Source organism: Periplaneta americana, chromosome 17, assembly GCF_040183065.1.
Source record: "Periplaneta americana isolate PAMFEO1 chromosome 17, P.americana_PAMFEO1_priV1, whole genome shotgun sequence".
NCBI lineage: Eukaryota > Metazoa > Arthropoda > Insecta > Blattodea > Blattidae > Periplaneta > Periplaneta americana.
This window is the reverse complement of record NC_091133.1, coordinates 3,460,660-3,487,353: the sequence shown is the minus strand read 5'-3', so window position 1 is coordinate 3,487,353 and position 26,694 is coordinate 3,460,660. Positions and strand designations below refer to the sequence as shown.

Genomic DNA, 26,694 nt, shown 5'->3' with positions numbered 1-26,694 from the left:
AGTTTAACACAGTTCTGTATTGAAAACTGTTAAATTAACAAGTTTTAACATTATCATTAGTATTTCAATAGACAATGTGAATTCTGGTTAAGTTATGTTATTTTCATTTACTTTATTATCTGTATAATTTCATTAACTTATGAAATGTATTTACTAATGTAATAGGCCTAAGCATGTAAGTATATTTGATAAGTTAATGACGGAATTATATTGAAATTAAAGTAAATGAATTGTAGATCTAGATTCATTTTCCAGGCTGAGAGGCCGTGGTCTATTGGTTGGTTTTATACCAGACGTTTCGTCTGCAACTGCGGCAGACATCTTCAGTGGAGTAGTATCCGACGTCGCAAGACTCTTCTTGGCGTACCTGAGGCAACTGATCCTGTGTCTGGTTGTGCGGGCGTATTTATAGTGCGGCTCGCGGGCCGAGGCCTGTTGTCGCTGCGGTCCGCGCCGCTTTGTTCGCTGCTCCCGTTCTGGGTTCCGTCCTTTTGTTGTAGTGGCTTCTTATCTGTTCTGTTTAGGACCGGGTACCAACACTTGTTTAGCTTTACGCCTTCTTCCTTGCGATTAAAGTTGTTATGTTTATATATTTCGATCGCTTCTCTATGTAGACGGGGGAAGAAGTGCGTCGTCGTGCTCAAGATGTCCGTGTCCTTGAATCTTATGTTGTGATCGCCTTCTTGATAGGCATGTGCTGCCACTGCCTAAACAGAACAGATAAGAAGCCACTACAACAAAAGGACGGAACCCTGAACGGGAGCAGCGAACAAAGTGGCGTGGACCGCAGCGACAACAGGCCTCGGTCTGCGAGCCGCACTATAAATACGCCCGCACAACCAGACACAGGATCAGTTGCCTCAGGTACGCCGAGAAGAGTCTTGCGACCTCGGATACCACTCCACTGAAGATGTCTGCCACAGTTGCAGACGAAACGTCTGGTATAAAACCAACCAATAGACCACGGCCTTTCAGCCCGGAAAATGAATCTAGATCTATAGACTCCGGCCATGAAAGCCTACACTGCAAGATAAATGAATTGTAATTATGATAATAATTATCATTAGCATAGAACAGTTAATTCCATATTCTGAGTATTAGGATGTAATATTGCTATGAAATTAGCCACTTTATGTTAATGTGCCTTAAGAACTTCCTTCATCTGACGGCTTGAAAAAGACCTCCACTGGATACTGGAAAGTGGTCAATGCAGCACAAACTGCCAGACCTTACTAGCATAAGGCAATAATGAATGTGGAACAAAGTCCAAAATTGAGTAGCCCTTTATCCTCCCAATTGCACGCTCTACTGTATGCAATGCTCCTTGCATGAAGCACCTGTTCTGCAGTAAACTGAGGTGTCTCTAAAAAAGGAGGTATATTTACATGTACAGCTTCTGTCAAAATGTCACTTATTAAAAACCATTTCAAAATGTTCAACAAACCACAGTCCTTGGTGATCATCTTATCCGATGTTGATCCTCCATACAGGCTGCTTGCAAATGTCACTCCACCATTTGGAGCAACAGCAGGTAGCCCCTTCAGGGTGCTCCGATGCTTGTAGTGACTGTACAATTTTTGTTTCTTTCCCATAGATGTTGGTATGGCGGTGTATACTTCCGTGCAGTCAATTATCACTCTGCAGGATGTGAAATTTGAGAACAATTCGGGAGACAACTTTGATTTTTTAAAAGGGATGGAACATTTGCCATAAGACCCTCATACAAAACTTCATGCAAAACATGTAACCATGTCAATATAATATTGGAGACAGTAGCTGTGCTAACACCAAACCTAACTGCAAGGTCTTCATGAAGAAGATTCTGTCTCAGCTTGATCAATGTCATAAATAGTTGATCTTCTTTTGAGACACAATCAACGTTCCATCCACTATAGTAACATATTTCAAATTTATCATAAAATTGATACAGAAGTTTAAAAACGTCCTTATTTGGCAGCCCAGTATATAGAAGAATTAATTTATAATTGTCTCCTGTTCATTTGAAAGAGAACGTTTCTTTCATTGTTGCCACTTCTGTTTTCAGTTTTTCTATTTCATTTTTCAATGCAATGCCACTGAAGTTGCAAGTTGTACATTTTCAGTCTCTGCTTCCCTATCTGATACAAGAGAATTATCCTCTTGATCTGGTATCACTTCCATAATCTCAGCAATAGCATTTCATTCCTCTGCCCCATTCTCACCTAGGATTACACTGTAATTAAAAAATAAAACAAATATGAGAGTCTCATAAGATCTGTATGTACCATTAATCAATGTACAAGTCTTTTAGTTAGGGAATATTCACTTCTATTAGGAATATAGACAGTGGTGGCTCAACCATTAAGGGCTGCAGCTAAAGCCTACAGACTATCTTGTTTCTGCATAATAGGTGTCTGGTATCATTAATTAATCAGGCAAAAGAGAAATTTACTCTCAATTGGTATACACATTTGTCGGCATGAAAATTGTGTAACTTCTCTCGTTTCAAAGACAATTAAAATTAGTGATTATAACTGATATTAGAGGAGAAAAATTCGTTCCGGCGCCAGGGATCGAACCCGGGTCCTTGGTTCTACGTACGAAGCGCTCTAACAATTGAGCTATGCCGAAGTTCAATCCACAGCACCGGATCAAATCCCCTTCCTGCAGTGTTTTTCTGCTTTTGTGGCCTGACTCCAAGTTCGACATGTATGTTGACATTTATATTAAGTGAACTGCCATTATACAAGAAGTGCACCCAATTGAGTGATTTGGTGGCTGAGATTCCACAGTAATATGCACTGTTGCTCGAAGAATCTACGTAGAATTTAAATTAGGCCTAGGCTATATAAAATTTCCTACATCCGAATTTAATGAAACTGTCTGAGTTGTCCACTTTCTTATGTAAAGAGCGGCTGAAAACTGAATTATTTCTTTTGTACGAGAGACAAGAATTCAAATTCTGCAGATTTTCAGGAAATATGAACTTGTATGAAATAATGTTGAATACAGGAATAGGCGACAGCTGCACAGATGTTTTCAATGGCTTCAATATTCATTACTCCCTAAAAATTGTTCCTTTGTGCTAAAAAGAGTGAAGACTTTTCTTAGCAGTACATTGGCACAAACCGTCTTGCTGCCTTCGCAATTTAACATTAAGTACAGAATAGGTCATTATTAAAAAATACTTAATTTTAATGATAAAATGATACATTAATTTCAGAATCGCAAAAAGAGGAGGCTGGAAATTAAGCAGTTGTACATTCCGGAAACTTATTAAATTATTAAGAACGGAACCAACCATTACACATTTATAGCGTTTCGTTTAATTGTACTTAAAAAAAAAGATATAATCTTCAATAGCAGCAACACCACCAACAAGAACTAGACCAAAGATTCGTTATAAATAGTATAAATTTCACTGTGATATTTGATAATTTTATAAGCTAAAAATTGTAATCCAGCCCAAGCAAAAATCTCACGAGCAGACACAGGATATAGAGCAAAATCATGGACTTACTAACTTTTTATTCTGTTTCCTTTTCATGGATTCTGCACGAGGAGAATCCATATATTTTCCTGAATTTCTGGGAAACAGAGAGGGACCATTTTTTTTAATGCCATTTTTTAAATGACAACTGCACACTAGGTAGTATTTTGACGGTTCTCTGTCAGCTCTCCTGCAAACATTTAATAATAACGTACAATAAAAGCATTACATCTATAGACTAGGCCTAAATTTTTTTCTTAATTTTAACTCTAGTATTTGTGTAAGAAGATACGTCTTATATACAAACCTTATAGCAGTTATCCATTTCTTGGCTTTATTCTTCTCCTTAGGAAATGTAAAAAAAACTGCAAGTATCTCTCTGACTATAATGCTTGCAGTCAGGGACGGAACACACAAACATTGTGAAGTACGCCTACCAATATATTGAGATAACTAAGTCTAATGTACTGTGAATATACACAGACACGAATATAAAAGTTAACACCACTTGTAAAAAAAAAGCTCTTAAGCTACTTAAACTACTTTAATACTTTAATTTAACACTATATAGTCCTATAAATCAGTAACACCGCAATACACAATATAGGAATAGGAGTTGTTTAGAAAGCAAGATGGCGATCACCATGGCAACGGCAGTCTCTGACGTCAGACTTATGGAGTCAAGCGCGAATGAAATAAGGGAAGAAATTTTTTGTGCGAAAACTATCAAGTTTTGACCCTATCAACATCTTAGGTTATTTAGCATCTGAATGAGATGGTGATAATGCCGGTGAAATGAGTCCGGGGTCCAGCACCAAAAGTTACCCAGCATTTGCTCATATTGGGTTGATGGAAAACACCGGAAAACCTCAACCAGGAAACTTGCCCCGACCGGGAATCGAATCCGGGCCACCTGGTACGACTGTGAAAAGGACGGCACTGATACCCCTTATATCCTGTAAATACCATACTCAATCTAGAATGATAATATATTCAAGATTAAAGCCTATGTTTATACAATATATACACTTCTATCCGTAATATATCTTAAATGTAACAAATTGGATCCTACCTCTCCAACAATATAACACTTCCACCAAACAAAACTTCTACCAAGATATCAATCCAAACTTGTCACCCTAGACAACCACAAGCATCTAGGATCTATTGCGCCGTGACGCTGCATTAACCTGATCGTGCCGAGATTGAGAAAGCCTACAAGTTATGAATTTACAATAATTTAAGTCACAATTGGGCTATTAATTTTTTTTGGCAACTTCCCGGTTAACATAGCCACAGAAGAGTTGCTTATATTGCCGGCGTTCAACATTCAAACGACTCTGTGAGAATACGATACATTTCACCCCTCATCCAGACATCCTAGATCCACAGGGCCCAGGCGCTGCAATTTTTGTGAATGACTGAAAACCAATAAATTTAGCGTAATTGGATTTTCATGACTTCGTTAATTTTGTTTTCGTGTTGTTTACATTTCTTGAGTCGACCTGGTTGGCGAGTTGGTATAGCGCTGGCCTTCTATGCCCAAGGTTGCCAAGGTTGCGGCTTCGATCCCGGGCCAGGTCGATGGCATTTAAGTGTGCATAAATGCGACAGATTTACTGACATGTAAAAGAACTTCTGCGGGACTAAATTCCGGCACATCCGGCGACGCTGATATAACCTCTGTAGTTGCAAGCGTCGTTAAATAAAACATAACATGACCATATTTCTTGATAATAATCCAGTAATAATTTTCTAGAAAAATAAATATGGGAAATGTCTCTTATTATTTGTTTGAGAACTTTTACCATCCAGTCTGCTGTCAAAAATCTGAAAGTTAGAATTTATAAAACAGTTGTATTACCGGTTGTTCTTTATGGTTGTGAAACTTGGACTCTCACTTTGAGAGAGGAACATAGGTTAAGGGTGTTTGAGGATAAGGTGCTTAGGAAAATATTTGGGGCTAAGAGGGATGAAGTTACAGGAGAATGTAGAAAGTTACACAACACAGAACTGCACGCATTGTATTCTTCACCTGACATAATTAGGAACATTAAATCCAGACGTTTGAGATGGGCAGGGCATGTAGCACGTATGGGCGAATCCAGAAATGCATATAGGGTGTTAGTTGGGAGGCCAGAGGGAAAAAGACCTTTGAGGAGGCCGAGACGTAGATGGGAAGATAATATTAAAATGGACTTCAGTGAGGTGGGATATGATGATAGAGACTGGATTGATCTTGCTCAGGATAGGGACCTATGGCGGGCTTATGTGAGGGCGGCAATGAACCTCCGGGTTCCTTAAAAGCCAGTAAGTAAGTAAGTTATAACTTTCTCAATATTACTTCATCATAGTCTTAGACCCGATGCATACGAGCGGGTGAGCCCGGTTTTTCAGGCATTTATTTTGGCTAAAATTGGCAGTCAAATAGATACTTACAATTTAGAAAATAGTCATTTAAAAATTACGAAGATATAACCTACAATAAAATGATGAAATTAGTAATTTCATATAGCTCTTTGAATAAAGCTATCTATCATATTTCAGTACTTTCACTCCTCCTGGTTACATGCCAGAAGATGTTTTTCCCCAAGTTCTCAGCTGTCATAGTCAGACGTCTGTCAGAGAGAATATTTCTCATCGTGTAGATATATGTACTTCCTCCGAAGTGATTACAGCTTACTTCAAATTTAAAACATGATGCTGTGTGCAAAGACTTATATTAATAACAATAGCGAAAACTAATGTGTCAGTCTTACTTTTCCCTTACAATACGATTCCACCAATCAGGCTACCAGGTATCTTATTATATTTCCTCTCTGCACTGTTTTCTTGGAATCTACAGATCCTGAACCTCTGAGAAAAGAAATCCAATAGCCTCTCAGCCGACTGATCAGCTAGAGCTGGTATGTAGACTTGCGCCACTAAAAACTGAAAAGTATTAATGAGTGAGTTTCCCATTAAACATTCCAATTATGCGATAATATTGTCTAATTTTCATTTATAAAATTAAAAATGGTTTTCATTTATGCCTTTAATACTATATACCAAACTAATTTTTCCCTTCTATGCCGATTATTCAATTTGTATGTATTAGCATTACCTGTCACTCAAATGACAAAAAAGGAAAAAGGCCAAATAAGGCACAAAAACTGGAAATAGGCCTCGGAAGTAATAAAATTAATATAAACTCTCTCTCAGTGTATCTTCTCTCTGTCTTCAAAGCCAACTTTCTGTCCTCTCAGTCCATAGTCCGCTTAGTCCACTCTCTGTTCTCTCAGTCCAATATTTATCCTCCAAATCTGATCTCTGACCTATCAGTCCACTTTCTGTACTCTGTCCATTCTCTGTAGTCTCAGTCCACATTGTCTTCTCAGTTCACTCTCTCTGCTCCCAACGAAATCTCTTATCTTACCCCTATATCTGTGCTCAATCCAATCTCAGTGTCCCAGTCGCTCAATCCACTCTCTGTCCTTTGAGACAACTCTGTGTACTCTCGGTCCACGTTGTCGTCCCCGTCGACTCTCTATTCACCCAGTCCTCTCTATGTCGTCTCCAGTCCAATCTCTCTTTTCCGAGCCCACCACATGTGTTCTGAGTGCAATATTTGTCCTACTATTCCAGTTTGCCCTCTGAATCCAGTGTCTATCCTCTCAGTCCACTATGTGTGCTCTCAGGCCAGTCCCAGTCTTATCACTACACTCTGTGTTCTACCAGTCCACTCTATGTGATCTAAGTCCAATCTCTGTCCTGTCACTATACTCTCTGTCCTACCAGTCCACTCTCTGTCCTCTCAGTCCACTTTAAGTGCTCTTAGTCCTCTCTCTGTCCTCTCAGTCCACTCTATGTCATCTCAGTTCAATCTCTGTCCTCTCAGTCCACTCTATGTGCTCTCAGTCCACTCTCTGTCCTCTCAGTCCACTCTATGTCATCTCAGTTCTATCTCTGTCCTCTCAGTCCACTTTCTCTCCTCTCAGTCCAATCTATCCTCTCACTACACTCTCTATCCTACCAGTCCACTCTATGTCCTCTCAGTCCACTCTCTGTCCTCTCAGTCCACTCTATGTCATCTCAGTCCACTCTCTGTCCTCTCAGTCCACTCTATGTCATCTCAGTCCACTCTCTGTCCTCTCAGTCCACTCTATGTCATCTCAGTTCTATCTCTGTCCTCTCAGTCCACTCTCTCTCTCCTCTCAGTCCAATCTATCCTCTCACTACACTCTCTATCCTACCAGTCCACTCTATGTCCTCTCAGTCCACTCTCTGTCCTCTCAGTCCACTCTATGTCATCTCAGTCCACTCTCTGTCCTCTCAGTCCACTCTATGTCATCTCAGTTCAATCTCTGTCCTCTCAGTCCAATCTCTGTCCTCTCAGTCCAATCTCTGTCCTCTCAGTCCACTCTCTGTCATCTTAGTCCACTCTATGTGCTCTCAGTCCAATCTGTCCTCTCACTACACTCTCTATCCTACCAGTCCACTCTCTGTCCTCTCATTCCACTCTATGTGCTCTCAGTCCACTCTCTGTCCTCTCAGTCCAGTCTCTGTTCTCTCAGTCCACTCTATGTGCTCTCATTCCACTCTATATGCTCTCAGTCCACTCTCAGTCCACTCTCTGTCCTCTCAGTCCACTCTATGTCATCTCAGTCCACTCTCTGTCCTCTCAGTCCACTCTCTGTCCTCTCAGTCCAATCTCTGTCCTCTCAGTCCACTCTGTCATCTCAGTTCACTCTCTGTCCTCTCAGTCCACTCTGTGCTCTCAGTCCAATCTCTGTCCTCTCAGTCCAATATCTATGCTGTCACTACACTCTCTGTCCTACCAGTCCTCTCTATCTCATCTCAGTCCACTCTCTGTCCTATGAGGCCACTCTGTGTCAATATTAAAGATATTTTTATTACTTTGTCCTACATAATAAGGTCTGTAATATTGAGAATTAATATTTGAGGAGAAGAATTCGCTCCGGCGCTGGGGATCGAACCCGGGTCAGTGGTCAGAGCGCTTGCTACGTAGAAATTCCAATTGGCCATTTTTTGAGGAATGGGTGTGGGGACACTGTACCATATCCTAGCATGCATGAAAGAAATTTACAAAAGTGTTGATAAGTATTGTGTACATAACTTAAAACTGAAGGAATAAAAAGTATTATATATATATATAGTGTACAGTGCTCTCATCTTTCCGCCACAGCATGGGAGGCCAGTTCTTCCAAACATCCCAGCAGACAGTTGCTTCTGTGAATTTTAAATGACATGTCGCTCCTCGCAGGAAGGTGTACTTCGGAGTTGTGCTGTAATCTAGTTTCCTCATAAAATTAGAGGACTACAAATTCGTATTTTTTTTTTAAATCTTTTAAAAAAATGTACAAAAATGACTTTCAACACCAAATAGAGCCGACACTCAAGTTCATAAATGAAAAGAGATTACTTGGTGTGCGTTATAATGGTGTGAAACTTCAGTTATCCCGCATTGATTAAAAATGTAGAAAGACCTACCAAGTAATATTTAGTTTTGAAGACAATTCGTATTTCCTGAAAAACATTTTAGCTTTTCCCACCAGCGCATATTAGACAAATAAATAGCAATTTCTGACTTAACACTTTCAGTTCTGATGGATGAGATCAAGATGGAGCCTGAGGTAGATCCGCTGGCTATACAAACAAGTGCCGAAGATACAGAAGAGACGAAGCCCTCAACAGAGGTGAATTGCTTCTTGTTTCAGTATCGTATATGTGATATACTGCAGATTTGTTTAAAATAAAATGTGCCATTTATACCTAGCAATAAGGAGAATATGTACATTGTATTGTAGTAATTTGTCACATAGCACATAATGCAGTTTGGTAACTTTATAGCAAATGTTAGGTTCAGTGAGTGAGCAGCTAAATCACAGCACCCTTCTTGTGACACTTTTCACGCAAGAGCGACGTCTACCACATTTACTGTAATTGAACAGTTGTTCGTGATTATTCTTGACTGACTCTGTATCCAAGAGCAGTTGACTTGGTTGGTCAGCATCAGTGACATGCATGCAAAATGTATCTAAATAATGTAAGACACTAAAATAGTGAAGTGGGTCACACATGATAGGAATGTGTGTACTTATAATCATGTTCAGGCATTGGGTGAAAGCATAATTCAATTAGCAAACTGCTGGAAATATTTGCGAAGAATATTGGAAAGGGAGAACAACAGTAATAAATATGGATTTAAGAACAGAGCTCTATGCTACAAGAATGACGAAATAGCTGTCCATGCTTAATGAGAGATAGCAATTCTATGACAGTTATAATGAATGTTTGTACCGGTACTTAATTTAATACCACATTCTTATGTAAATAACACTGATTGTATTGGACACATTTGGTCACATTGACGATTGTCAATTATTTTCTGAAACATACCGTACCTCTTATGATTTGGTGTACCATATATAGGAAAATCTTTGACATGAATATTAATTATGAACATAACGGTATACAGAAAAAGTAGAATGCAGAAATCACCGTATTTCGTCAAATTCTTGAGTAACAAAGAGTGTCGTGAGTCGGTTAAGATATCTCAAGGGCAATAATTTAAGAACTTATCAAGATTATAGTTTTGAAATTAGATAAAAGGGGAGGTTATTATCATGTGTGAAGGAAGCAAGAATGACCGAAACTTGAGTACTAGGAGAAGAACTTTCATGGTGGAAAAGAAGGGGGAGACCAGCTAAGACTCCAAGTTTATTGAGCCTTGATTGGCGGAATGAAGAAAAATTTGCCAGGGCTGAGAATAGACATGTGGGCAGGATCAGCAGGGGACAACGATCTGTCGTCGCATACCGCAGTTGGAACATAAGAATTTTTAATAACCTCATATTTTAGGAAATTGAATAAACTTATTTTAATCATTGCTAAGGTATATTTTAGTTTTCTTAATAAAATTCATGTTTTAAAATAGATTCCCAACTACAATAAGAAATCAATAAAAAAATAGGTGAATGTAATAGTCCTGTTTGTTTAATTAATTGTTATATTTCAATAACTTTCTATACGAGCTGGTTGCCAAATTTTCACTTTGACTGCCATCTCTTGGTGAGAGCTCAAAATGTATACATTTTATTAGATACTTACAGTCAGATAATGATAAATATTAGGTTATAACGGTAAATTGTAAGATGAAGTAGTCTTTGTACTTTTACAATATCTAATATATAGGCCTACCAACAGTGATGTGCGGTGTACAGGAAGATATCAAATAATGCAAATATATAATACAAACAACTCATCGCACTGACATGCAATTGAAATATTAACTTCATGAAAGTGAACAAAATTTAAGTTTTGATAGCTTTTGTGTCTCATAAGTATACATTTCGATACTGATGACACCTGAAATAAAATACCGAAAGTGTAGAAGGCGTTTACAGAGAGTGTGCTTGGATGTTGTCTAACACTTTGAATTAGGTATTGTAAGCCATTGCTTATAATAAGTGCGATATTATTTAGTTTGGAAAGTGAATATTACCTCATCACTGCCATATGTGGTTATGAAGGTCGAGCCCTGTTTTATAATGCAACACACGCAGCAGGTTGTAGTCAAGCTGTGGCATGCATGACGTCATCTAACAGCCTGTAATAAGTTGCTCACTTAAGATGTCTCTGTGTTCCGCAGGAACGAAATCTTGTGACTGGGATAAAGGAGGAATACCTGGACCACAGCCACAGTCTCACATCAGAGGTGAAATCTGAGGAATCTTCAGAGCCTGTTGTTCTTTCTGTGATGAAATATGAACCTGGGGTAAGTGGACCACGAGGCATGGCCTGTGTGTTCTTCTTTCAGTGTTCCGGTCGAGGTGGGTTCCTCCAAGTTGGTGACCGAGGGGTGCAATGCTGTCTCTCATGCATTCCTTTCTGCACATATATCTTATTATCACCATCCAGCCCTTTTCGTTCTCTCGTCTTTCTCACCACTATATATCTCATTGCCACCCACCATTGCATGCGGAACGCCCACCACTTTATCACAGTCATTTTCACCTTTCCATCCCCATTGTATAGACTTGCCACGTCTGCCTACATGACGGGATTTGCTGAGAATTCGTGATTAGGCCTCATATTTCTTCCCCTTCTACCTACTTATATTCATTATGTGGTTAAGTTTCGTAGGCTTATAACTCCCGTCTCACCAGCAAGGATCTTTCCTATCTCCGTGGTCCTGTCCCACGGTTTCGAGCGCGACTTCCAAATTGTGTGGTCCGACAGGGCGCCCAGCAACGACGCAATAGTGGACCCTTCATACAGCCCCTATATGCAAGTTTAGGTGCCAAACCCGGACCAGAGGTCAGGTACAATCACACAGAGCCCCAATGGGGGCACGGGGTGACTTAGACACCCGGGTGACCGACTCTGCTCGCCGGGGCGGATATATCGCCCAGACGTGTTACCGCTGACGTATGGGTGTCACAGTGTAATCAGCCACAAGTCCCCTGAAGCTGTGTGCGATCTCGGATTGCTCCGGCTTTGGTGGGCGAGGTCGGAGTTAGCCGAGTAGTCCAGTAGTTGTGTTCAGTGTAGAGTGGGAGCCACAGGCGGTTATTCCTGTGGTAGGGGCAGAAAATTGCGACACGCCTCTGGTGTAAGATTTGCCAATAGGTGTGTAATGCCCAATTTGAAGGGTAACTTTCGTGAGGTGGGTTGCTTGGAATTGGGCTGTGAGAAGGTCCTCATAGCCGGCACAGACCGCGAAGAATTCTTTAGGTGTCTTTCCATATGCCTCCCGGTGAAAGGCTGACACTGACGGTTCCGCAGGGGGGCCAGTTGAATATGTCCTCGCGCTCTTCTTCCCCTACCCCTCATAAAAAGTTGAGAAAAGAAGGACCAAAAAAAGGTACACTGACTGGTGGTCACACGACGAACAATGCTATGGAACTGGTTCCGAGAATGTGAAAATATATATGGGTGAATATTCTGAAATGGGCAAATGTATGTCCCAGCTGATTTAAGGAGTTTCTTGAAAACGTTAACTGATTATTTTTGCGTTTAATTAACTAACTCTCACATGTTTTAGTTAGAACCAAAGCATAAAATGATTAAATTTTAAAATTTCCACTTAAAAAATAACGTCCAAACGTCAAAATGTAACTATGGTCCCTATGTCCCCAACTACATTTAATTAGTATTTCTCGGAATATTTTGATTTGATTTTATTTTCTCGGACAGTGTTAAAAATAAATATTTAAAATACTTACGAAAGACAGGAATTGTTGTTTGTTTAATTCTAAAAGGACACAACTTTAATGTAAAGTTTGTCCTCAAAAATTTCGTAACGCTGGTCCCTCAAAATAAAAGAGCTCCTACAAAAGACAATTTTGCTTCATGTGGTAAATTTTAATGGTTGGTAGTGATGAGAGGTCAACATGGCGCCAGTTAAAAAACTTTTTGTCCATTGTTGTAATTTATTTAATTGAAAAATATAAAAATCATCACTGATGACTGAATGTTATGTTTTCTATTGGTAACACCGGTCCCAGGTGGCATTAAATATAGTTTGTATATACAAAACTTTTCTTAGTATATGCAAAACATTACAATGTTTGTCGACTAAAAAATCTAACCTCAATGATATTTTTAACCATTTATTTTTCCACAACTATTGCGGTAATTATACTAATTTGTAACAACGGTCCCTGTAACGTCAGTCCCTTTATCTTGGGACCGCTGATTCTTCTTGTGGGACCGGCGCTTCATTTAACATACAATCATTAAATACTGGTGTATAAAGTAAATTCGAATATTATTTAATGTGATTGTTTGTAGGAAAGAAAAACAAAAAGTCTGATGATGAAGGTAGGAAATATGAAAGGAAGATACGTAGGTAGAGGGCAAATATGACTGAAGAGGAGCTGCAGAAAAAAAGGTACTATGACAAAGAAAAAAAAAAAAAAGAAAGAAAATAGCAGATATGACTGATTGTGAAAAAAGAAATGTTCGAAGGCAAGTGAAATCTGGAGAACAGAAGTTTGGAAGAAACTTTTAACAATGCTGTAAAGGAAAGATATTTAAGGCGTAATACACTGATAGTGTAGATTCCAATGGTCCACATAATATATTCAGAACATAAGTTTACAACTTGGATCATCAAGGCAAAGGAATGTAGGCAAAAAGAAAAAGGCACTGGCCAGATTTTTATCGAATACAGGACTTGACTGGGAGATTAAGTTTTTATTCACCCGTTTTATTTATCCTCTGGACCCGTTACGTCCAGAGGTTACATTTCTTGTTTAATATATGTTTTTAACAAACTTGACATTCGGACCTTTTACATCCGAGTATTTTAGAAATGCGACAGATAAGTTATTTCTGGTGGCATTTGTTTTATTATTTTATTGTTTCTTTTTAAATACTAGGTAGGGTCTGAAATCTGCTCACTTTTATTATTTTTATGCTTCACCTTGTTGAAACTGCATTTGTTTGCCTCGTTTTAACTGAGACAACGCTTTTTAATCCTTTTAAGCATTCTGATTATTTTATTGTGTTTATTTTTTGTGAAGGATTTTAGATAAAGGCGCAAATAGCCATAGTAGCTGACGCGCTATTTTTAAACCCCATTAACTAACATCTTTCAGTGTTTCTCACACACACTGTTCACTTGCAGCGTCTTTTAGTCTGTTAAAGACAGTAAAGTTCTCATCACCCAGTTTATTATTATTTACATCCTCTTGCAGACCCGTCTGTCAACTGGTAGCTGCTTTTCTGTATTAGATTAGAAAAATAGACTTCCTTGCTACACTTATCCTTAAAGAATCCTGCTATGTTTAGAATAACGTATTGTATTTATGAAGAGGAGTTTGTTTTGTCTATAACTTTATGTATAAATTCGCAATAATTTTTTATCGTTTTCAAATAACTTATTTTGTTTTGGATAGAACGCAGTTTTGTTGACATCGAGGATATATAAAGCACCGTACCTTTAAGAAAAAGTAAGAGATTAAATTTCAGTAAGTTCCAAAAGAGATTCTGTTTTTGTAAAATGTTGTGATAGAGAGCACAAGTTTCATTAAACAGTGTTTATTTTATTTAATTGGTTTTGTAAATAAAAGGCATTTATGCAAATCTAATCTTTCAGGTAAAGCTTCCTGTAAAGCAGATTTGAATAATTTCAAGGGAAAAATAGTTCCGGGGCCGGGTATCGATCCCAGGATCTCTGGTTGAACGTACCAGCGCTCTGCCAACTGAGCTACCCGGGAACTCCACCCGACACCATCTCAACTTTTCCCTTTATATCCACACAACTCGCGTGGACTGACGAAATGCCAGAGACCCACATCGAGTGCACACAAACTCTGTGTGACTTGGAATTGTGGTTTTCTGTTAACGTACACAGTGACGTATATATTATGCAAATCTAATCTTTCAGGTAAAGCTTCCTGTAAAGCAGATTTGAATAATTTCAAGGGAAAAATTGTTCCGGGGCCAGGTATCGATCCCGGGACCTCTGGTTGAACGTACCAGCGCTCTGCCAACTGAGCTACCCGGGAACTCCACCCAACACCGTCTCAACTTTAGTCTAAATTAAACGTAAAATTAAATCTTCACTCTGCCAAATTTTGAGTTACGAGAAATACACATAGAGGGCACGAATTGTCTTGAACATATTATGGATGGACTCCAACTTTGCTGACAATTTTTTACATTTATTGGTAGAGTTTATCAAGGTAACCAATCTGCGTTCAACTAATTTTCTACCCTATTTAGATTTGTCTTTGTCCATAGGGTACGAATATGTTTTGGAAGCACATAGTGAAAATTTCGGTTAATTTACGAGTACTATAAGCAACTTTCCTATGGCACCAAGCAAGAGTGACTAAAATTTATATTTTTATAGAAAGAGAGAATTTAAAAGTAGCTAGCCTCATGAGTGAGTACATCTGTCATTGAGAAATGCATCCGTTCTTTTAACAGATGTAATTTTCCACTTAGAATTTTATTTGTGCATTTTGTCTTTGAGAATTTCTCAGTGACAAGAAACACAACAGGCAGTTCGAGGGATCCAGGATTTGCACTCACTGTTATAATTGCAAAGGGATAACATCCTTGCATACGGTGCATGAAGTGACAGTTTTTCCAATTTCACTGAGATTAAATGATTAAAAAATATGCTGGAACAAATCATTGCTACTGAACAATGAACTTACTCTCTGATTCGTGTCATGATATCCAAGGATTTAACTTCCAGTTATTTGCCATATTACAAAATGGAGTTTCAGCCATGTAGTAAAAAGCAAGAGTAAACCATAACAATAATGAAACAAAAACCCATTTTTGACCGCTGATATTAAATGAAACACAACAGTGTAACGGCTGTCACCATGTTGTATTGCGAAATAATAAATATGAGTCAGGCACTTGACACACAATATATTTCATTTAAATTGAGGAATCCTGCTGATAACAATCTTCCAACAATAAAATGATTCTTTTACATTGATATCAATAAACATAATTGATAACCGATACATCACTTATACAACAACTACAAACTTCTCATATTCTTCACTTAATTGAACTTGTTTTGGATACAGGTACTTTGCTGCTGGGAAGTTTAATCTAAAAAATGGAAAATTCTGGCTAACACAGGTATAGGAATAACGATGTGTTGCCAACATCCATGGTTACTGTATGGAACTTTCCTCTGGGCTTTAGCTTGGTTTGGATTCTTGAGTATGTTGATGTAGTTCATAAAGAATATGTTCGAATTGAAGGAAATTGACGGTAGGGATATTTCGGGAACAAAATTTGGCTGGGCACAGCATCAGAACTTCAGGGGCTGCCCAGTATACCCCGTTTTAAACACTGTATTGTGGTCACACAAAGAAATACATAGAAATTGTGAGACTAAGGTGGATTCCATCAAGTAGATGACCAGAAAATGATATAATGCCCCCAACAGCAGTTAGTTCTCTTGTTATTATGTGAGGAATAGAATAAGCCCAGTAAAAAGCTGCCCCAAGAATTGTCTGCTGCTATTTACAGTTAAAATACAGTTTAGTGACATGTAACAGTCCATGGACTGTTTATTCAGTTGTGCTATTTTGTTTTTATTTGCCCTCCATTTTCAGGAAGAGTGGCGTGACATGGACACAGTAAAGGAAGAGCTGAAACAGGAAAAGGAGAATGAGTTTCTTACCGAAAGGTGGGTCTGGTGTCAAGTCGTCCCTTCGTCCTTTCTTTCATTGCTTTGTTATGTTTGCAGGTGTTACGACATTATCCACCATACGGTAATTATGTGACTTGCTCATATGAACGGTTCTACATATTTTCTGATCGAAATGACATAATATAAATTTAAATTAACCCAGATAAGCCCAAAATTTTTTTGTGATAAAAATACAGTATAACATTAGTTACTCTCAAAAATCGGTTATATGATGTTGAAATAAACTGAAACAAGGAACGTATATTTTCTAAAGCTAACAAATACTACCAACATTATCGCACAACTTATAAAATGTCCCTAACACCAACAATGACATAATATCCGAAGGCACTGCAACTGTCCTTAAAAAAGGACGGTGGGAAAATCTGGGTTAATTGGTATCGGTATTACCAGCATTAATGATGCTATAACTACTCTTTATTTATCTGCCGCCCATCTTTTGGCCTTCATTTTTTTTTTTTTTAACATTTTCTGTGTGTTCCAAACTATATTTTCCGACTGCTTTGTACACACTTAAATGGTCAACCCACTACAGTTTTATTTTTAGTTTCCTATACTAAATTTCTCATATAACGTTTTTGAGTCCATTGTTTATTCTTATTTTCCGGAAAAGAATATTGGTAGTTTTGTAATTGTGAATGACTAATATGTGTTGTTGTATAATGATCCCTTAAGTTCTTTCTTGAATTAAAAGTTAATAGGATTATAATTTATTTATTTATTATTTTGCTAATAATTGTAACATAAAATATAATATATACCGGTACAGAAAAACTTTAGCTCGTGCTCAGGGGCGGATTCCTGAATTGAAATTAATAATTATACAATTCAATTTGTCTTATGTCTACTATACAATTATAGTATATAAATTTAAATTTACATTGATTAAAGTTCACGTTAACACTTTGTTAAAAACATAAAATTTACTCTGTCACACGTTAAAAGTGTTAAAATTGTTTAAAAAGGTATTTACCTTCGACAGACGGCCCGGTTCGACGCTATTTGTCGTCGTCTTCAGTGTCTCTTGAACCACTGCTGATTTTGGCTCTGCGATGTGCAGTTGTCGATGGTAGGGGTGGTGCAGATCACATTATCGACAATAATCATGACTACAATAATATAGAAACAGATATGGAAATTTTACACATCACACCAAAAAGTTTACAGTTAAATATCCTAGAACAATACGAAATATATAAGAACACAATAGCACACCCACATTACATACTTAATACGCAACTACAGTTCAATACGCACACATTGTTTGACATCATAATACGTCATAACATACAGACAGCCAACCCCCACCCCTACCATCGACAACTGCACATCGCAGAGCCAAAATCAGCAGTGGTTCAAGAGACACTGAAGACGACGACAAATAGCGTCGAAACGGGCCGTCTGTCGAAGGTAAATACCTTTTTAAACAATTTTAACACTTTTAACTGTGACAGAGTAAATTTTATGTTTTTAAATTTACAATATTCAAAGATAAACCACACATGTTAGGCCAATTATACTGTGTTCATAGATTTGATAAGAAACGTAAAAAGTTATATATTACAGTTATATGAACACTAATAAATATAATTATTAAAGAAATTAGTAATAGTCAGACATGTTTCGGAGATGCTTCTCCATCCTGTGACTATTTACCATGACGGCTAGTTCAGGTGATCGAATCGCGTTGTTGCTTGGCTTAAAGGAGTTCGATCACCTGAACCAGCCATCAATGGTAAATAGTCACAGGATGGAGAAGCATCTCTGAAACATGTCTGACTATTACTAATTTCTTTAATAATTATATTATATTTATTAGTGTTCATATAACTGTAATATATAATTTTTTACGTTTCTTATAAATTTACAATTTTTCAATTTTTATGAAATCTCTACATAACTTTTTAAATGTAATACTAGAATTATTAAAATTGACAAGATTAGGATATTTAAATATAAATTTGTTATATATTCTTGAGCCTAAATTACTACTATGATTAAATACTGTAACAGTGTTGCATTTTGGTTCAAATAATCTTAAAGAAATCATACCTTTCGTTTCATAACTATGACAATACAATTCAAAATTATTTTGATTTTTATGTATGAATTTTATTAATATAATATAATAAATTTGTCTTACGTTAAGTACATTAAAATCTAAAAACAAATTTTGAGATGGAAAATCAATAGGTTTATGAAGACATATTTTAATAATGAATTATGATTATCTTGAAATGTATTTGTATCATCATGTTTTGTTCCACATTCACCTTAGTTGCCATATTTGCAAACTGTTAATGAGTCATATCTTTTACCATTCTTGCAAGTATCACATGGCATAAGTATTGCCTTCATCTAGTAAATATATTGCCAAGTGAATTAGTCTCTCTACTTGCAATATCTCTGTTCTGTAACTAAAACATTGTGTAGGGTTATCGAACCAAGTACTAGAACAGGATAGCCTCTAGAAATGTACATTTCATACATCAATAGATAGATAGATTTTTATTATGCCGTAAGAATGACAAGCATTCATGGCATCGCCAGTATACAGAAAATTGACAATACGTAATATAATATATCTAGTGCTAAATATGCTAGGATACAGAATTACAAATGTTTTAATTTATATGCTGAAGCTGAAGGTGAGAACATTTCGGCGACACAAGCTAATATTGACAGTATTATACATAGAGCTTAATACTAATTAACATGTAAAAGTCAATCTTAATTGTACCAATTTCAGAATACACTAATTCAGATATACTAATATTTTTCTTCCAAGCTAGAGCCAATGTGGCACTGTCCCATGCAGTCTCTCTGTTTTCTCTTCCCTGTCTTGGCTTTAACTCTTCCTGACATAAAATCATCAAAGGTAGTATCCGGAGGAGAATGTTAAATACTAGAGCTTTAAATTTAGATAATCATTTGTGCACAGCGACAAGAGTTTTAATAAAATATTTTTACCTGTTTTTTTAACTTTTGCATGTTAAGGTCTTTAATATTTTGCATAAAATATTTTAATATAATACTTACTTTACTGTTGCTCATGAAGTATGATGAAAGTGAAGATGCAGTGCCAATCATTCTTCATGATGAAACCACAGACAAACGTTTTCGTGGGAAGGATGACTAATACAACGAGAATCAAACTTTCCTTTCAGTTCAAAGAAATGGCTGTAGTTATATAAAACGCGTGAAGTATCTTGTTCGCTGTCCATACCTGTGCAAGCTGCAGCATTCCAAAGAGCACATAATAATCAGACATCTAAATTCTGGTGATGCATACATTAGTCAACTGTGGTTTAATCTTTGCTATGGTTAGTGTTATTCTGATAGTTTCATTCATTTGTTTTTCCTGTGCTTGTTCTGTCTGTCAGTCTTTTATTTCCTTTTTTTTTTTTCCTGTCCTACTTTGTACCTGCTCTGTTGGTCTTCTTGAATGATTAATAGCACAGTCTACTATATACAGTCGCGAAGCTTGAGGTGATTTTTTCCAAATCTCGTGATAAAGCGCTCCAAGCGATTAGCAACTAGAAACAATAGACTGTCCACGGTCGACTTTGGACTGTGTCGTATTTCCATCGAGTGCTAGCTCGTTGTGTATTTCACATTGATGCTTGTGAAATGTTCGTTATTGGTTGTAATGAAAATGTTAATGGCTAAAATACAATAATTGGAATAATAATATTTTACTAAAGACGTAGAAAAATTAAGTTTGTTTTAGTGAAATTTATTGATCACGTTTTATTTTCAATTCTGGTGGGATTATTATTGCTTAGGCCTACTTTTTTTTTTCAAAGGATATGTTTTTAATTATAGCTGTTAATTTTGTTGTTATTTTTATTTGTTACTTTACTAGAGACGTAGAAAATGTCTGTTACAATAAAATTTATTGATCACGTTTTATTTCCAATTCTGGTGTGATTATTATTGCTTAACCTCATCCCACTTTGTTAACTACGTAAGCCTACACTACAAGTACCGGTACACGTAAGTTACTCCATTAATTCATATTTCCATTATTATTGCTGTAAAGGGAAATGCAAATTAATATTTATTGGTTTCATAGTTAATTATCGCTATAATCGTGAATGAGTGAAGCGATTATAGTAAATTTCAGTTCGTTTTGCACAAACAAAAATAATATTAACCTATTTCTTGCAGGTATCTTCGAGTTTATGGTGGAATTTAATATACTTCATTAAGATAATAAATTAACTTTATGCATTTAATATTTCAATAATGGAAGGAAGGTGTTAATTTTTCCAAAAGAACACAACGAAAGTGTAACATTTTGTCGTCTGTTAGGAGAGAGATCTGCGATGATGAGGCGATAGTAGCGATCCTAGTGGTGGGCAACTACCCATGTTTGCATTTTTACTACATATTGAGCTTCGCGACTGTATATAGTAGACTGTGATAATAGTTTCCTGTTTATTTCCCGAGTCTGTGTGTGTGTTCGAAAAGTATGGGCGTTTTGTGCCTGGCTGAGCTGCAATGAAACTTAAAAGTAGCCTAAGTATTTTATAGGAGAATATAAGTAATAGCACGATGTGCCAAATAGTTTCGCAATGCGTAAAATATTTAAGGGGAAAATATGTGTCGCCTTGCTACCACAAGGTTTTAATGTAAGAATTATATTATTTCCTTCTTCTCTTTTTTTTATGTCTACTTACTATGTTTTGACCATTATTCAGTACGTAGCTATAAGAGCAGTCATTAATCTGTACTATAATTCTAACTGCCTACAATTAATTTCAGATTGCTACTTAATGATCACAATTGAACAGTCCGCTGCAAGAATGATGAATGTCGCTTTCTTGTCGAAAATGAATCAAGACTGTCAATGCATAGCTTAAGACATGTAGAATGTACATAGAGAGTTATATGGCATTAACACTGATAGTCATTGTCCAGTAATGATCGGAAAATCACAGTTAAGCTTTGAGCGCTAAGCATTTCAAACTTTCAATTGCTTCTCCTGCAAAATGTATTCCAAATGACATCCATCATTCTTGCAGTGGACTCTTCAATTAGATGAGTGTCGTACCTTACAAACTGTCAAAATTACTGCTCTGAAATATACTGTGGAGATCCTTCCTTACGTAAATTGGCCTTTGACCCAAGAAATGTGGTAATATATTACGTTATTGTCTCAGAATTTTTTATAATTCTGTCATATATTATTTTCTAGATTCTGCCAAATCACCTTTTCGGTAGAAACACTATTCATTATGCACTTAACTTTTGAAACGACTTTTGTATTTCCATAACTTCCCTCTAGATTACCGTTAATTTCTTTGCTGGTGGATGGGAAGCCTTGCAGAATTTGTACTTCCTTGCATTTGTGTTCTATTGGTGGTCCTCTGTCATAAATTTATTTCGCACTTTTCATGTTTCTTTCTAGGTACTTCAGTGCACTTAATTATTCATCTCTATATATGAATAACATCTTCATATTTTTATGCCAATTACCTTGTAGATTCATTACAGAATAATGCCAAAATATCCACAATAGACATTAACGTATTCAAGAGCGTGTACTCTTTATGGGACAAATAGCATTGATAATATGTGTGCAAACTCTGATATTGTGAAAGTGCCTCTCTGCTCGATATTTGAACTCTGACATTTTAATGATGTGTAGAATACTTTAATATAACAAGTATTTACGATATTTGATAGTATGGAGGCTGATTATTGTCAATGAAGCTAAGATTGGTCTCCGATTCGCGTGATCACACAACAATGGTATAATATTTTCGCTGCAAGAAAAATCCTAATATAAACAATAGCACGTGACCGAAGTGAGGCTTCATTGGCCGCTGTCAGGCGCCACAGATTCTCAGTACATGTTCCCGCCTACTGTTTACATTCTGTTTCATGTTAAACATTTGCCGTTACTCGTCAAGTAGGCCTAACCTCACTACTATGCATTCGTTTGCTTAGGAAACATTTACTTTATAATTACTGTAATTAAAACTCACTTAACTTATTATATACATTTAAGACTATTGAGAGGGTTTCCACTCTTATGTTTAATAACCGCACACGCCGAGGATGCAGAAGCTTTACTTCAATACCACGTGCTTACGTGAACAACTAGAAGTTCAAGTGACGCCAGCTTGTTATAAGAACAGACTACCTCGGTATTACTGTTTGTATTCATCCGCGTTCATAATACATAACAAAATATAAAAGTTGCTTTTCTTTTACATAGCGTTTTATAAATGAGTGAAGTTATATGTTTCATCGCATTTAACAACTATAATTGAATTTTATATTTTCAAATAATACAAGATTATGGTTTCCAAATACGAACTATATTTTCCTGCGTCATGTGACTGTTTCGGCTGGGAGCCAATCACAGATATGACAACAATGTGCGTATGTTTACATTAGGATTTTTCTTACAGCGAAAACAGTATAGCTTCACTGTCTACCCCAGCCGAGCAGTATAGGTGCAGCAATTCCAGTGACGTTACATCGACATCTTTCAATGGTCTGTACTCTGCTATTGACTTTCAGGTTTTAAATGAGATTCCTTGTATATGTTATTTCCCTGTGAATTCTCTCTTATTCTGACTGGCATATAGACTGACATATTTTTTTCATCATAGTCTTTCAGATATCCGGGACAGCATTGTGTCATCAGAATGTGAAGAAGACCAGGTGGCTACCTTTGAGGGTCTCCATAATCGTATTTCCTCCAAAAAACGTAATGATGGGAAGCGATTCAAATGCGATGTGTGTGGAAAGTGCTTCTCGCAGTCAAGTAACGTGGTGAGGCATAAACGCCTGCATACGGGCGAGAATCCATTTAAATGTGATGTTTGTGGAAAGTTCTTCTCGGAATTGAGTAACCTAAAAAGACATAAAAGGCAGCACACGGGTGAGAAACCATTTAAATGTGATGTTTGTGGAAGGTGGTTCTCGGAATCTAGTATACTTAAGAGACATGAACGCCAACATACTGGCGAGAAGCCATTCAGATGCCGTGTGTGCGGAAAGAGCTTCTCGGGTAATCTTAAAAGGCATCAACGGCTGCACACGGGTGACAAACCGTTCAAGTGTGATGTTTGTGGGAAGAGCTTTTCGCTGTCGTGTAGCCTCAGAAGACACGAACGCCTGCACACGGGTGAGAAACCATTTCAATGTGATGATTGCGGAAAGAGTTTTTCGCTGTCTAATCACCTAAAAAGTCATAAACGTGTGCATGCACCTGAGAAATTATTCAAATGCGAACATTGTGGAAAGCATTTCTCGCGGAAAGCACACCTCAGAGATCATGTACTCAGTCATATGGGTGAGCAGGCATTGAAATGTGATGTGTGTGGGAAGTGTTTCTCGGAACCTGGTCCTCTAAAAAATCATGAACTACGGCACAGAGGCGAGAAACCGTTCAAATGCGAGGTTTGTGGTAAGGGATGCTCACAGCTGAGTCACCTCATAAATCATAAACGCCTGCATACAGGCGAGAAACCATTCAAATGCGATGTTTGCGGAAAGTGCTTCTCGGAGTCTGGCAACCTAAAAAGGCATGAACGTGTGCACAAGGGCGAGAAACCATTCAAATGCGATGCCTGTGAAAAGATATTCTCTCAGGCGAGTCACCTAAAAAGACACAATGAAAGATGCCGCTTGCTGCCGAGTCTTCTATAAAGACGTCAATGATTTTCGCTGTCGAGTTACGTCAAAATCGAGGCACACCAGTTTACTGACGACAGAACTTTGAAATGCGATGTCTGATAATTAGAGGTGGGGAAAAAAAAAAAAAAAAAAAAAAAAAAAACTTGTTATTTTGGAATTGTTCCAAAAAGAAACAGACCTTGGAATACTACGTTCCAAAATAACAGTGTTGTTCTGGGCTAGTACAAAATACTGGTTTCACTTTGGAACTACATTATGGCAACGCCTGTTCTACAGTACGGAACATCTTTGGCACTATTGGAAACTGAAGTGGGAATTCTTTCGTCACAAAGAATAGTACATTATGCAACGAGCCTATAAAAGTAGTAATTAAGACGCGAGGATGTTTATGAAACGAGTTCAAGTGAATTTCATAATTTTCATACGACCGTCTTAATTACCATTATAGGCAAGTTTCATACGACATTTTATGCTCGACCATATTTCTAACTTGCAATTATTCATAATTATTCATGTATGTTATTGTTATGTGAGTGTAATAGCCTGCCTCATAAATTGTGAGATGTGCGCAGACGCGAAAGTATTGATTTTTTCCGGGAAACGAATGTCGACGATCTTGATATAATCTAGAGAGTAAGATAAACATTAATCTGATATTCGACATTAAAAAACGAGATGACAAATTGAATTTATTTGAATATTATTTACAATTAACGCTAATTATTACAGTAACAGAACATAACCTTCTGCGACAGTATTGGATTTCCAGCCTCCGTAACGTCTCCCTAGTTGTCTTTCGATTGCATATCCGAGAATAATCGAAAACCTGAAATTTAATGAATAGGTGTACTTTAATGATATGCATTAAAGGACTGCTACCACTACATTACTAGATTTCAGCATGGTCGAGCATAAAGAAATGTTAGGAACTAAATAAAAAATGCAGTAATGACACGATGTCCTTCTTTTAAAAAAATGTACATATTATCTTAAAACTGATGTTACTGAGTATATTATTCTATCAAATAAATTATTAACATAATGCCTGCATTACAGTCTCGTAACTGCATTGTAAATTTTATTAAGGGGGATGAAAATTTATAGATTAAGTTTTATTTACAAACGTTTTCTATGTATAGTTTCTTTATCAGTTCTTGAAATTAAACTAAATTCTATTCAAAATGTTTTCATTGTAACCTCACTGTTGAAGATTTTATACTTAAAAAAATACAAAGGTTGAAAATTTTCCTGTTTCATTTCAATGAGATTATCACTCTCCATGACATTATTATAAATTTTAACAAGGCAGAAATGATTATAGCTTTTTATTTAGATTTTAGAGAAATTGAACACCACTGTGAACTTGAACTGGACAGAAGAGGAACAATAGGTAATGTTTTATTTACCATTGGGATCCACTTCGATTTCGTGATTAATATGGAAATAACTTTAAATTACATTAAAATTCCTGTTTCTAACAGACCTTATCTACGAATTCAGTTTAGTATTAGAATACATTTCTTTTCCACGAATTCACGTCTCAGTGTCTCGGCTCATTATGACATATTGCAACACATAGCATACAGCGAAGTATGTGGTCATTTAGCGTCCAAAGTAGCACTGTTACATTACATACTACAGTCGAGCCGTTATTTCCGGCGTGGCCTCGACTTTTGGCGCGAAGAAGGTAGGCAATAGCGGTGTTGCTAAATCTCTGTCAAGCCAATAGTGAACGGACGCAGTTCTAATAGCTGGTTGTCGAACAATCAGTCGGTATTATTGTTAGTGCTGTGTTATCGCTGAGTTTTCAGCATAACAATGCCGCGGAGGAGTCGGAAGACCATCAATTCGCAAAGCAGAGAAATGATTCTTAGCGTTAGAGAATATTTAAAAAATGAACGTAAAATAAGAGTAGTTTATTGCCTTTAATGCAAGTGGTGCAAAGACCAGCTGATGCGTGTGATGTGAACAAGTTCACGGTTTCTCAAATAACGACAGAGAAGTACGGACAATCCGGCAAAGAAGAAAATAAACTGAGAACTATGGCGGCGGCAGGTACTAACAATGATTGTAGCGATCTAGGCGTAGCACCTCTAAATTGAACAATACCGTTAGGCAAGGTTCTTCGTGTAATTTTTTTATGTAGCAATGACTTATCATGACAAAATTTTTAATACGAACATATTTTACTTAATTTACAGGTGTGTGGTTTTAGTTATTCATTCACATAAAAAAATGTTTATTTATTATATTTTACAGCTTTCTCCCATTTTAGTAATTTGTAACATTGTTTCTGTATTTACGAAAATCGTTACTTCAAATGGTCGGAAAAACCAATTATAGCACAACATGGTAAGTCTTCTGTGTCCTGGGA

The 26,694-nt window shown here is 37.0% G+C and overlaps 2 protein-coding genes across 3 annotated transcripts in view; one reads left to right on the top strand and one right to left on the bottom strand.

Moving 5' to 3' along the window:
* LOC138693178 (zinc finger protein 235-like) overlaps positions 1-26,694 on the bottom strand; it is a 122,700-nt gene that overhangs the window by 82,598 nt on the left and 13,408 nt on the right. Inside the window, exon 1 of one of the 2 annotated variants that reach the window (XM_069816903.1) lies at positions 4,542-4,790. The exons of the other annotated variant lie outside the window; for it this stretch is intronic. The gene's annotated coding sequence lies outside the window, so the exon portion shown is untranslated. Of the gene's footprint in view, positions 1-4,541; positions 4,791-26,694 lie in introns of those variants that run through there. 2 annotated transcript variants of the gene reach the window in all.
* LOC138693184 (zinc finger protein 235-like) lies at positions 8,317-25,543 on the top strand. Its single transcript, XM_069816917.1, has 4 exons — positions 8,317-9,165; positions 11,121-11,246; positions 16,567-16,640; positions 23,291-25,543. Exons 1-4 carry the CDS (start codon positions 9,076-9,078, stop codon positions 24,330-24,332), a joined length of 1,332 nt encoding a protein of 443 aa, XP_069673018.1. The 5' UTR covers positions 8,317-9,075; the 3' UTR covers positions 24,333-25,543.